The sequence below is a fragment of the Eubalaena glacialis genome, chromosome 8 (assembly GCF_028564815.1).
Source record: "Eubalaena glacialis isolate mEubGla1 chromosome 8, mEubGla1.1.hap2.+ XY, whole genome shotgun sequence".
In the NCBI taxonomy this organism is placed as follows: domain Eukaryota; kingdom Metazoa; phylum Chordata; class Mammalia; order Artiodactyla; family Balaenidae; genus Eubalaena; species Eubalaena glacialis.
Genome location: NC_083723.1, coordinates 68,764,054 through 68,778,265, shown reverse-complemented (window position 1 = coordinate 68,778,265; position 14,212 = coordinate 68,764,054). Strand labels below are relative to the sequence as shown.

At 37.5% G+C, this 14,212-nt stretch overlaps 1 protein-coding gene across 2 annotated transcripts in view; it reads left to right on the top strand.

Moving 5' to 3' along the window:
• Positions 1 to 14,212, top strand: part of DYNC1I1 (dynein cytoplasmic 1 intermediate chain 1) — a 333,523-nt gene that overhangs the window by 40,669 nt on the left and 278,642 nt on the right. For both annotated transcript variants that reach the window (XM_061197769.1, XM_061197770.1), the window contains exons 2-4: positions 647 to 763; positions 7,919 to 8,033; positions 10,754 to 10,844. In XM_061197769.1, coding sequence (XP_061053752.1) covers positions 656 to 763; positions 7,919 to 8,033; positions 10,754 to 10,844 — 314 coding nt within the window. In that variant the 5' untranslated portion in view covers positions 647 to 655. The remainder of the gene's footprint in view (positions 1 to 646; positions 764 to 7,918; positions 8,034 to 10,753; positions 10,845 to 14,212) is intronic.

Genomic DNA, 14,212 nt, shown 5'->3' with positions numbered 1-14,212 from the left:
TTTGTACTGGAGATGAAATTAATTGTGACAGTTCAGGAGGAGTTTTACAGGAAAAGAAGATTAACATGTTAGGTCAAAAAAAAAACAAAAACATGTTAGGTCTTCAGTGGCTGTCTTCCCTGATGCATATAATATTAGGCAAAATGAAATCTCCATGTGCCCAGTCTCAGTGGAGGAATGTTTGTTGAGCCCATAGAAATTTGAGCAGGCCATGTGTCTAAGAGTTTATGACAGCCTATTTTCTTTTCTCAGTGTGGGGATGAATTGGTCCATTGTCGTCTAAATTGGAAGTCATGGTGATGGTTCTTTTTTGATTCTCTTATTATTTACTTTTTGTTTACTTGTTAAGAAACTTGTACAGAAAATGTGTTACTTATTCTGAAGTAAGTTGCTATTATTCTTCAGACCAGAATAGACTATAACATTGCATTTTTTCAAATATTTATGTGTACATGAAAAGGGAAGATTTTATATAGAGGGAGACCAGATCTAACTTATTTGATTCATCAACAGAGGCTAAGGTATACAATCTGTTATTGCCAGAAAGTTCTGTTTTCAAGCTTGATTTCCTTTTGAATGATCCTTGCGATGATAATAGAGAGAAGTTATGTGTGTATATTCACTTTTTTTCCTCTTTTGCTCCAAGGAAACCAACATGTCTGACAAAAGTGACTTAAAAGCTGAGCTAGAGCGCAAAAAACAGCGCTTAGCACAGATAAGAGAAGAGAAGAAACGGAAGGAAGAGGAGAGGAAAAAGAAAGAGGTAAGTACTGGGTGCTGGGGTGTTGGGGGGTAGGGGGAAAGAATCAAGAATCACTTGATTCCGAGAGGCTGGTCAAACGGATAAAGAGGACCCTGTAAAAGAATGCTTTTATAATACCTGAATAACATGAGTGATGTCTACATACTCAGAGTAGTAAAGTCATTGACATCTGCCATGTAGTGGCCAGGCACCACATAAATGGTAGATAGCATTTGGTCCAGAGGTCCCAAACCCCTGGTTTACCCCAGACTTGAATAGAACCCTGAAAGTGGTCTGTGATATCGCTATTGTTAGAAATTGCATAACCTTTCTGTGTCTGTTCTCTATGCTTAACATGGGAATAGCAGTGTGTTTATTTTGTCTGATCATGAGGATTAAAAAAGTTAATCTTATAAAGCACTTAACAATACCTAGGATATAGTTACTACTTAATAAGTGATAATGTCAAGGGAAGGTTTTAAAAAAACTACTGGCCAGAACATTTTAGGAGAAAAATAGACAATGATGCCAGTGGATTACCATGATTTCTTTTCTTTTTTTTTTAAAGTTAAAAGTATTTTCCATCAATTTATTTATTTATTTTTAATAAAAAAAATTTTTTTTATTGGAGTATAGTTGTTTTACAATGTTGTGTTAGTTTCTATTATACAGCAAAGTGGAGTTCCCTGTGCTATACAGCAGGTTATTAGTTATCTATTTTATATATATTAGTGTATATATGTCAATCCCAATCTCCCAATTCATCCCACTACCATGATTTCTTAAGTGTATATTTTTTTCAGGGTAGATAAGAATCCTAGGTCTGGTAAAGGGAAAGCTGCATTTTTCTCCCTTGGTAAGGGGGTGGATAGTGTAGTAGACCCTGCTATATGAGATGTTAAATCTAGAAGAGATTTTAGAGCCCTTCCATTAAGGCCCTTCTTTATGCCAACAAAGCAGCAGAAACCCAGAGGTGAAATGTAGCTTTTCTGCCTGCTAGACCCGAATCCAGGACCCTTGATTCCCAATTCAATGCCTTGCTGCCATATCATGTTTTTTTCTACTATCAGAATCCAACAAATAGTTTATTTTTAATTCTCCAGTTTGTTGTGGTGGTGTAGAAATAGCCCACATCTTGTACAAAAACCAGATGCCACAGATATTTTTGAGTAGTTTTCTAAGAAGGAAACTACATACAGAGTGATATGCTTGTGTGTATACAAACCAGAGCTGCTTCCCTACTCAGAATTTTTCTTTAAACGAAAAGAAGAATGTGCTTTGATGCCTTACAAGCTAAGTGCTATTTCGTACTATAAGGCGGGGAGAACAAGGTAAAAAGGTTTCTAACAATTATTTTCCAACAAAGTAAAACATAACTGCAGTTGTTCTCTAGCCTTCTGGTATCTTGCTTCTCTTGGTACCATTACACTTTGATGGATGTCATAGTTTATTTGTCCTTGACAGTGAGCGTAATGTTTTTCCTTCACAGATCTTTGCTGTTACATATGCAGTCTTGAGTGAAGTAGAGGTGAGAATTGACAAGGAATGGCTATTCATTTCCATGCAAAGCCAAAAAAAGCATTAAGTTATTATGCTCCCTTTCCTTCAAATGTCAACACTTACTGTAGTTTTAAAGCACCTGTTATCCTTTACTAATAACCGGTTTCCTTTTAAACTGACATTCTAATATCCAACTTGAATTCCATAGAATTACCACAAAATGCGAAGTGATATGGGAAATCTGGTTCCAAATTATGCTGTCTGCTTCATCCTTGTCATTTTACACATTTTGGGGGGAAATTACAGGCAAACAAGACTGGTAGAAACAGGCCGCCCTTTTTGTTCCTATACCACGCAGCTTTGATGGGGATTTAGCGTGTTACACAACAGACAGAGCCCTGGCAGACTGGGGACGGCAGGTGGTGGAGAGTGTGGAACACCTGGACTCTGGGCCTTCCTGGGCCTCTACCTAGTTCTGGAATTAAAGTTTTACATAGTCTTAGTTTCCTCATTTCTAAATTGACAGGGTGGTTGAAGCCTGACTCTGCTCCTTGGAGTCCCATGGCAATATAGAATCCCAGCCTCCCCTCCCCAGAGTCTCTGATTTGAAATATCTAAATAGGACCAGATTTTGGGATCCACTGAACTGCATCATCCTGAAGGTGTGCCCTGGCTTTCAGTCCTGTCCCTCTACAGCCCATCTCCCCGACAAAAGATCTTTTCTTGGGTCAGACTATGATGACTTGGTTTGTTCTGAGAAGCCAGTGTTGTAAGACAGAGGCAGTAGAACTCAGTGGTTATACAGAGGCTTTCAAGTTGAATGTGGCTAGGAAACCTGGCTCTGCGCTTCGCAGAATGGCCTTGAGTGAGTCTGGGACCTCTCTGAACCTGGTTTCCCTTCTGTAAAATGGAGAGAAGAGTGGGTCCTTCCTCATGGAGTTCTGTGAGGATCCAAGGAGATGATGTAGAGCAGTGAAAGACGCAGAGGATCTCGTTGGTAAGAAACAGCTGTTACTCTGCTCCTGAGATGGGCCCTAAATGGGGCCTGTAGAACGGCTGCATACATTCGTCAGGATCAATGCTAGGGAGGCCATTATTCAAAAATGCCCCATTATTAGAAGGGTCTTATAATTCAAGGCCCCTAGTTTCCTGGCATGATGGCATTTTGTAGCTGAAAGAAACCTGGAAATAATCTCTTCTGATCCTTCTTTTTCAAATGCTCTTATGCCCCTGGGGGCTAAGCCTCAGAAGTGGTCCCCCTTTATCTCCAGTCTCAGGAAGGACCCCCTCTTCCAGCCAAGCCAGTTGTCCAAATCAGAAACCTGTGGTCATTCTTTCACACCCCTTCTCCAGCTTACACTGATCATGGGTCCTAGACAGGCACTATAGCTCTCCCCTTTCCGTTCCATCTCCTTTTTCCCTAAATCCACATTACAGCCAGACTCAGCTTCTTACATTTCACCTTATGGGCCATGCTGTCTGTTGACAGGAAGTTTATGAATATTCTCTTCCCTTGGCTTTTGCTGTTCTGTTAGCCACATGTCTTTCAGTTCTCATCTCAGATGTCTCTTCCTCTGGAAAGCCTTCTCTAATACCTTTCTCTAACACATGACTGAGTTAGTCCTGTACCCTGTCCTTGACCTTATCAAATTATTTAGCACCATTTGCTTGTTCATTTGTCTTTTTCTCCTAATAGAGCACAAGCTTTTGGGGACAGGGTTGTACTTTTTCATCACTGAGTCAATGTCCAGCACAGATCCTGCCACACAGTAGGACTTCAATAAAGGGTTATAGAATTAACGAGTGAATGAATGAATGAGCACCTAAACTAGTTAGGGCAGGTCTGAGATGCTGGTCACAGACATTCTTTCCAAGGACCGGAATTTTTTTCTGCAAATTTCCTTGGAAGCTTCAGATCCTGAGTCTGTGGAATGCTCTAGTTAACTGGCCACGGTCATTGACTCCTAAGTTTAAGATTTTCTGGTTTTTGTGTTGTTTGTAGAGAGTTAGAAATAGCCTTAAGCTTAGAAGTTTGCTATTTTCAAACTTTATTTAGGCTTATATTTTAAATAAAACAAGTTTAGAATAAAAAGGAAGCGAAATGCTCTTTAATGCTAATCTGAGTGACAGTTTTTTGCCGTGACTGAAAACTAGTGTGAATTGGGACCACCCAGGTTGGTTGTCTCTACAGAATCCAGAAAACTGTGTAGATGTATAAAATTACACTCTGTGCGTCTTTGGATGTCAACTGCTTTCTTGGTTGTGGTATTATGGATGAAATCTGATTTTAAAATAAATATAGTGGTCACCATTTAAGACACAGAGCCGATGTCATGAAAAATTGGCTTTAAAGCAATGAGGTGTGCTTAATGAGGCCACCCTGAAATTTTGTCGTGTCCTTGGCCTTCTGCCAAATTGCTGCAAGGTAAGATGGACAGAGGCTTTCCGACCTTTCCTCACTTGTTCGTCTAACAGCTATGCAGCTGTCTTTGGAAAAATGACTGACAATTCTCGGCTGACAAATTTTCTTTCTTCACATACCCTCTCTGGGTCTCAGCTGTGATGACTCTTCACAAACAGAAATACCATTTGCTGGGAGAGACACCGAGCATATTTTAAATTACTAGTACGCAAAAACTCCTTGTTGAGTCATTAAAATGTATTAGGACTCTGTAGTATTTACTTGGAAAAAACCAGAGGTTTCATGATTAGGGCTTGGTATAACTGTCTTGGATGAAGTAACACATTGTTTAGTTTAAGGTGCTAGTTGGTAACAGTTAGGAACTGCCTTTATTTCCAATAAGCCCCAGTTACCTAACTTTGCATTTTTCCTGGTCAACTTTGAGTGTTGATAGCTTTCCTAAGCTTCTGTTACGTCTAGATGGACATTTATCCTTACTAATATTTGTCATTATATTGTCTGTTTCCTTAAGAATTAAAAAAGGCAGAAGGCAGAGAATGAGTTGTAGAGACACCTTGTATTGTGGGAGTGACACATTGGAGGTGGAGTTCGGGTGTGCTATTTTTGCACAGTGTCTGGCCATGCATGTTGACACACGGTTTATGTTCTAATATGTTTTTTGAATGCTTAATGATTAAAGTTAGGACTTCCCTGATAGTGCAGTGGTTAAGAATCTGCCTGCTAATGCAGGGGACACAGGTTCGATCCCTGGTCCGAGAAGATCCCACATGCCGCGGAGCAGCTAAGCCCCTGCGCCACAACTACTGAGCCTGTGCTCTAGAGCCCATGAGCCACAACTACTGAAGCCCACGTGCTACACCTACTGAAGCCCACACGCCTAGAGCCCTGCTTCGCAACAACAGAAGCCACCGCAATGAGAAGCCCGCGCACCGCAACGAAGAGTAGCCACCTCTCGCTGCAACTAGAGAAAGCCTGCGCGCAGCAACGAAGACCCAACGCAGCCAAAAATAAATATAAAAAAATAGATAAATTTATTTTAAAAAATGATTAAAGTTGGAATAAATTAAAAAAAAACAGATTCTGTGCCTTTCTGCATAGGACATACATGACAGAAGGTTATAGATATTATGCCCTAAGTTTATTCAAAAGGAAAAGATTAGACAGATCTTTTTCTGTTCACTCTATATAAGCTCCATTAGAACCTCTCGCGTTCATTACCACCGGCAATCCGTTGTCCTTAAATAAGTTTTTGTTGAAAGGATGAGGAAAAGTGGCTTTGTTACGAGCACTGGCTCACTGGAAACTTAGATGACTCCTTCTCACAGTGGTGTTGTAAAGGGGCTTACTGAATGGGATATAGCTGGTGGAAACTGCTCTGAATGGTGTGTAATTCTTAGATTCTATAGCTATAGAATAGCAATTACCAAAGGCAGAATATTCATTCATTCAACACATTTTTTATTGATAATTGTGCATCAACTGTGTCAAGCCTTGATCTGGATGTGTGGATATAGTGCTGAACAGAGTAAACACGTTATCTGCTCTCAGTGAAGCTGACAGTCCAGTTATGGCTTAACTCTTCACTGTAAAACCATGCTATTCTGTATTGGCTTCCTGAGATGAATTGTGCTTATCTTCGTTTTTTCATTTGTATTTTAGCAGTGGCAGTGGTAATTCCCTTTTCTTTCATTTCCCCCCTTTCCCTTCAGTCCTTTTTTTAACTTTATGGTGTGTGAATACTGAAATAGATCCTCACTTTGCAAGGTCCTTTTTCTTATCTTAGTTCTGTCTTTGCCTCTGTTGTATGCATAAACTTTGGAACTTGCTAGTTTAAATGTTAAAATTGGGAAAGAACGTGAACTTTGATATCTTCCAAGATTAAACTGCCGCTTCAGAATTTTGGGTTACATGAGAGTGCCTGAATCTTCTAATATCCTCATTAGCCCTTATCGATCCCCATAATGGCAGTTTTCCCTCTGATGACAGGTAGACTTCAAACATATGACTGCATTTTAAGCCTGAGGCGAATAATAACAGAAGCCTTGAGCCTAGCACTATGTGCAAAGATGCATTTTACTTATAATTGGGGTGTAGGTTACCATCTGGGAGTAAGTCAAGGTTGCATGAACTCTTTCTGCTTTAGATGCCACAGCAGAAATTATGCTTCACTGCTTTGAAATGTACTTTGCACTCCTGAAAGAGGTAATGTGTCTGTCAGGGAGCCCAGCTTGCCCCTGGGGAGAAAGGTGTGTCTGATAACTGGATAATTGGCTTTTGACAAGCTCTAAGACAACTTCACGCCTGTAAATTCGCAAAGCCTTGTCGTGAGGTAGCTGCACATCAAACAGGATGTTATCGTGTTTCAGATGTGGGGCAAATGCCTTGTCTTAAGTAGTAATTGTGTTATGAAAAAGAAAAGAGACCTGAGAATTCCCCCCAGAATTCCACCACTAACCTTCTTTAACCTGTATTTTGACTTGTCGCTATCCTATAAAAAGACAAACTGGGCATAGGATCTGACTATAAGAGGCTCAGACAAGATGTGTTTTTAAGATAGAACTTGGGGAAAGAATGTCTCTCTCCTAAATGATTTTTTGTTTTGTATTTTTCTACACGATAATTTTCTCCTTTGAGTTAATATGTATAATGGAAGCCTATGAAAATCAGAATTAAGCAACAATACTTACATCAGTATTGTTCACATGCTTTAATAAACATTTTAGCCTGGTTTATTTAAACCATGGTAAACTTAGATTACTGATACAATAGTGTATTGTACAGTTACAGATTTTCATAACTAATTTTACTTTTTAGCCAGATCCCAATAATTCCATGTTTGCATAATTCCAAACGTGAGCCATGAATATAACAAACACACACTCATCAAGAACTGATAATATGTCTTCCCAGAAGGGACAAGGGGGTTTAAAAAACCAGACAGAATTTTTTTTTAAATCACATCCCAGTTAGAAGTATTTTGCCGTGATGGTTTCTACTGAAACTGAGTGAGAAAAACTCTCATACCCTGTGATAGAGACAGGAAAAAGCCTTCAACCAAAGGAGAAAGTGCTGGGTTAGTAATTATTAAATGGAGCAGTTACAATGTTTTTTCATCCTTTATACACATGATTATATCTATTTAGGGCTTTTGCCTGGTGTTTGCTGCCATGCATTTACCATTTTCAGTTTCAGCCAGGAAAAGCATGCCTTTAGCTCTGTTATTCACTTTTCTTACTGGCATCTACTTTTTGTAGGCTGATATGCAGCAGAAGAAAGAACCAGTTCAGGATGACTCTGACCTGGATCGCAAACGCCGAGAGACAGAGGCTTTGCTGCAAAGCATCGGGATATCGCCGGAGCCCCCTCTAGGTACTTAAAAGTGCTTTGTGTTACTATTTCCTCAGATTTGACTTGTGTGGGATATACCATGTCCAGCATTTACTATTCTTTTACGTCTGTTTTTGTTTTTATTTTGTAAGAAATGCTTTGGCTTATGGGTCAGATGTATTTATTTTTGGAATTGAGGGGGCTGGAAGGAAATAGGAGGACAGGTTGTAGAGTTGTTAGCAGTTTGCTGCTTATTGGCTGATTCTACGGTCAACCTTCTCCACTGTGTTATTTGTTAAATGAGTTGCCACATGGTAAATACAAGAAATCTCAAAATTAAGAAAAAAAAATTGTTCTTCATTTTCATTGCTGAGTCCCTGCCTCTCTCTGCCAACCTAAATACTGTGAATCTGGTTATGAATTTCACAACCACCACAGACATAGTTATTCCGTGATGAAAATAGAATGCTCGGTGGGAAATTGGAAGGAAAACTTAGAAGGGTGACAGATTAGCAGCTAATTAACAAGTTTAAATTTCTTTGACTCTGTTGTATATCTTGGTTTCACTGCTCATCGCATTTTTACTGCAGCACCCTTCCTCCAACTCATTCACTCCTAGTTAATTATCCATGACCTCATTTTATCCAGGGTTTGGATATTGAACTATTTGTTTTATTTGTGTTGAAGGTAACTTGTACATAATGTGTTTACTCTGTCACTTAACTATATATCACTCATGTGATAAGTTATTTTATTTTTCTTTATCCATTTGCTTTCCATACGTTTTAGAGTAATCCTAGGGTGTCTGTAAAACTACGTGATATCCAATATAGTAAAACAAAAACTTTAAAAGTAATACATATAAATAAATACAGTATCAGGTCTCCTTTTATCAATGGTTTGTCTTCTTTTATTTCCATCATTGGCTTTTATATTAAAATTTCATGTATTTCCATAATTACTTAAATTAACAATAAAAATTATCCCATGTGCAACAAAATGGCAAGTGTTTATATCACTATAAATAAGAAAAAGAGCAATATATCATAAGCATACAAATTATTAAGTATTGCTGAATATAATTTAATACATACACACAAAACTAAAACACCATGAAAAGGCATTTTATACTCAACCTCAGTTTGTAGTAGGTAAAATCATATGTCTAACAATGATATAATAAACCCAAATAAGACGTTGATTATTTTGTTAGCTTCTTTGTGGTATGAAAGAGGTAAACTATGGGATATTTGAGTGATGGACCTTCTTTGAGGAGCTGACAAATTTTTTTATTACTTAGTTGACAAGTGATATATATTAGACACTTTGCAATTATATTTTTGCCTCAGAATAGCCTTTGAAGTTCTGCTGCAATGTGAACAGTGGTTAAACACAATAGTAGAATATCTATTCTCCCCTAACCTGCATAAAGCCAGCAATTAAACCTTAAGAGCAAAACAGTTTAAACATCCCTAAACCATGACCAAATTCTGAACTATCCCTGCATCCCTGCCAAAGGGCCCTGGCAAGGGTGGACTCCATTTTCAATTTTCATCCATCTCTCCGACTGACCCTCTGACTTATTGCAGAGGGTAATCAGTGAATTAATTGTAGAACCACATGAAAATTCCTAGTTACTTGACAGATCTGCCATTGTGTTATAGGATTTGGACAAAATAGTTAAACCCTTTACCTTATTAAATAAATAAAAGGAAATTGCACATGATTGAAACCAAATGGGAATTTACACTATGTATTGAAGTTTCTTTCTGCCCATATGGCTTCTTTGGCATGTGTGATATTGAGAACCCGTTCTCATCTGGCCTGGAGCCACCTTGGCTATTTGGTGCAGCTTCTATCTGAAGGACATTTGGCTTGTACCTGAAGGATAGAGAAAAAAAATAGATTTGCACTTCCTTTAGTTTTTTTCCTTTATTATCCTTGCTCTCAGACTTTCAGCCTGCACTGACCTTGATCTTTGAACTTGCTTCTCCTGTCTGCAGAATGGCAGTTTACTTATGTGCACATGGCAGTGCTCTCTAGAGCTGCCAGAAGCAAAGGAACACAATTCACAAACACAGTAAACATTACAATGGGATGAAACTATTAATTAAGTGTAAAAATAAAGCAGCCTGGCATTTTGCTTTGTTTCGAAAGAGATTTTTAAATTATCAGGTTCAACATTTACCCTTTCTCTATCTGTCACTTAGTCTCTCACAGCAAATGCAGTTTATACTCCATGGACAATAGATTTCCCTCCAAATGCAGACATACAACAGCCTTTTCTGACTCCCCGTGACCATTTAAAATTATTTAGAATCACTTATTTTATAATCTTTTAAAGTTTTATAGACACCTCATTTTATTTTTTAATAGGTCACATCTATACTAACAAAATAAAGTGGAGAATTAGAATTATCTGGATAGTTCATGCTAGAGAGAGATTTGACTTGAATTATCTGGATAACTGTTTTGATTCTGCATTTTACTTTGTTAAGGTGGACATGGCCTTAGAATCCCTAAGTTAATTCTGTCTAAATTCATTTCAAATTTTAATTTCCAAAATATGAAAAATTCACTTGACTTTCTTCCTTTTCTTTTCTTTCCTTTTTTGTTTTTTTTTCCTTATCCCATCTCAATCTCTCCTGGCCATACAACCACTTTAATTTGGGCCCATTTGTTTTGATTTGTCTGACGCTGCTCTTCCCCAGTGCAGTCGCTGCATTTTTTAACATGGGATACCTGTTATTTTCATTATTTAGTCCCAACCCCTATGTCTCCCTCCTCGAAATCAGTGAGCACTCCCAGTGAAGCTGGAAGCCAAGACTCAGGCGACCTGGGACCATTGACAAGGTAAGAATTTTCCCTTTACAAAGGCCATGGTGGGGTGTCAATAATACAAGCCCCCCCGCCACCGCCAAAAAAAAGGCCTGAAAACCACATCATTCTGTTGTACGCTGTTAAATGTGCATGCATCTTCAACGTATCAGTCATTTTATGTTTACATTTATGGTGGCTTGCTATTTTTGGTGGCATAGCGTTGAATTTGAACCCTAGAAATGATAAACATATATTAATTATCCTTCCGTGAATGGGCTAATTTAGCACCATGTATCTTGTTTGACAAACACAAACATATCCACTAGCTTAGGCCTAAAAGGAAGCAGGGAAGGACCAAAGACAAATGGAATATATATCCAGCTTCTTCTTATTCCACTTTGGTTTTGGTTTCCATGAGAATCTTTGCGACTAGAACGCTGAGATGTTCTAACCCTAAATTTAATTTTTCAAAAGTCTTGTTTATTTGCTTAATAGAGTTGATTAATTTGAGAACTGGGTCCCCAAAGTGTTTTTATTATCATTACTAATTATTATAATCATCAGGATTGACTGCTCTGTTTTTGTCAATTGCCAAATTTTTATTACACTAGGTATATTCCAAGATTATGTAATTAGCTTCTCAAAGCGGATATAGACATTCTCTAATTTGACCACTGAGGGGACATCCAAAATGTAAAGATGTAACGAGAGAAAGGAGAAGGCTCATTAATATGCATGGAGTCATGGAAACTTTCTTAATCCAGGTGCCTTCAGCAGGATTCCCACATGCGGTTGCCTATAGGCCAGTGATAGAGATGAGTGGGGAGTGGGGGCCCGTGGCAGCTGGTTAGCAAGCACTCCCTTTATAAAGGTCAGATGTCTCCTCACAGCTCAGGCTGGTTGAGCTCGGGTGGGAACATGGACCCAGTTTTTCCACGTCTTTCAATTTTTCATGAGAAGCTAAAAATTCAAGTATTTATGCAACAGTCTCCTAAATGTTAACTGTTAATGACTTTGTTAAAAGTAGTTGTGGGCTACATCTTGCTGACAATTTGTGATCTCTCTCTTTGACCCTTAATTTTTTAAAAATCATGAAATATTTTAATAAAATTTCAAATAAAAGAAACAATCATCCACAACACCACCATTCTGAGAAATCAGCCTTTGCCTTGTCAATGTACCTTTCAATCCTTGTCTACCTGTGTACATTTCTTGCTACCATATATGTTCCTGGAGGAGAGGTATACAATTTTGCATTTTTCTCTGTTAACTTAACACATTATCACAAGCATTATGTTCTGAAAGTCCATTGTTTCCAGAAAAGCGTAGGCAATTTTGGTAGAGAAAACTATGGAAATGAGAATAATATTAGCCTGTGCTGTAGGCCTGTTTTTTTTGCTTTCTGAAACCAACGTGTAAGACTGAATTGATCTCACTAATATCTGCCTGTTGGTGTGTTTCAGACTTGAGTGTTTTGTTTTGATAGGGCCTTTTGAAACCAGTGGACACTGCTTTCAATGTGAGAAAAGTGAAAGTAGAGGCTTTTGTGGGCACCAGGCTGGTTTATGTTAGTAAATCGCCTTTGTGATTTGGGGTAGCACACGTCTTCTCTCATGTTTTGCTTTGAACACTTCAAAAGGTCTTTGAGGGGGAACAAAAGTAGTAATAACACAGCATGTACCATCTAACATTTATACAAGAGCAGGCACAATATAATCACATTCCTTAGGGGGTCGTTGGCCTGTCATTAAGTTAATATATTTGCCTGTTTCTGTACAACGATGGTGTTGTGTCAGTGATGCTTAGTGTCAAGGGGTGCAGTTGGCAGCATTAAATACTATTACTGACTTCATAGTTGATGAGCCCTTTTGAAAACTTCTAGAGAAAGCTGACCTGTGCTGTTAGCACTCTGGGGACAGCAACAGTTATTCCTTCTGAGAGAACATCACTTCATTTCTTTCCCCTTCTTACATGATTTTTAAACTTAATCACTTTGGAAGAGGCGCTGTCTACTACTCCTACCCCACACAAACTCCACAAACTCCAACTAGCTTCAGTTCTTTATAGGAACATTCTGGCAAGATAGGCAACTAGAAGTCAATGAATATCTCCCTTGCTAAGTGCAGGTTTCATAGAAATGCAAGGAAACTGGCATTGAGGAAATGATGATTTTCAGAAAAACTAAGCATAAAATTGGCTTGAGGAGAAGGCATTAGGAATAGCTTAGTAAATCTTGCCCTTGTTTTGAACTTAGGAACATTCCACTCAAATTTATGTTTTTGCTTCCATGAAATATATATGAGAGTTAAAATTTCAGAAGAATGTTATATTTCAGTTTTTAAAATTCCACTTGGAATGTCTTTTTCTGTAGAAGAAACATCTTTTGAAAACAGTTACTATTAACTCTAACACTTCATAAAACATGAGGCTGAGAAAAAACTTGGTAATTCCTAAGAATGTAACTCTATAGTCATAAATTTGCATATTTGTGTAGAATTTGGACCTTTTGAAAAATGGAAACTCTTTCAGAAGATAACTTAGGAGTCAAATCAACATATCTGGTCCTACCTAAAGGGGCACATAAATTCTGTCATTCATTTGCCAACATTTCAAACCAAAACTACAATTTTCTTTACAGAGCCAAAATTGGGAAACATTTCTTATATAAGCCCTGTAAGTGGTTAATTTGGAAATGAGCATACTTAATGTACCCTATTATAAAGAAAAGGTTAAAATAGTACTTTAAAAAATCAAGTATAACAAAATTTTCTTTTATTGATTTTTAAGAGCAGTTAAGTAAATTTTCTAAATTGAGTGAATAGAGTAGATATATTTAATAATTTTTCAATTATACTAGTGTGATTTAATTTTTAAATTTACAGTGTCATTATTTGTGTTCCAATTTCTGCCTCTGTTGTTATGGCCTGCTTCTCATTTACAACTTACATTTGTGGTACTTTTCTCTTTCTCTTAATTAGTTTTTGTAGAACCAATTAATCATTGCTCATTTAAATATACTGGACAAAAGAACAAGCTCTTGGGTTTCAAAAAAATCAATTTATTAATAAAAAATTTGAAAGAATAGTTTTACAAATAAATGTAGATAAAAAAAATCCTAAACATACTATTTGCAACTGGAATCCAACACAATATTAAAAGGATACAATGTTATGCTTGGGATATTGACTCAAAAATTGGGATTGATTAAATAATTCAAGGATATTTTAGTATAGGAAAATATGTTACCATAATTCAGCCTATGAAAAGGTCAAAGAGGGAAAAGTAAATATTGCAGTATATTCTGAAATGGTACTTGCAAAACTTAAACATCTAGTCCCATATTTTAAAACTTAGTAAACTAGGAATAGAAATGTTTTCTATCATATTGGATAAAGAATATT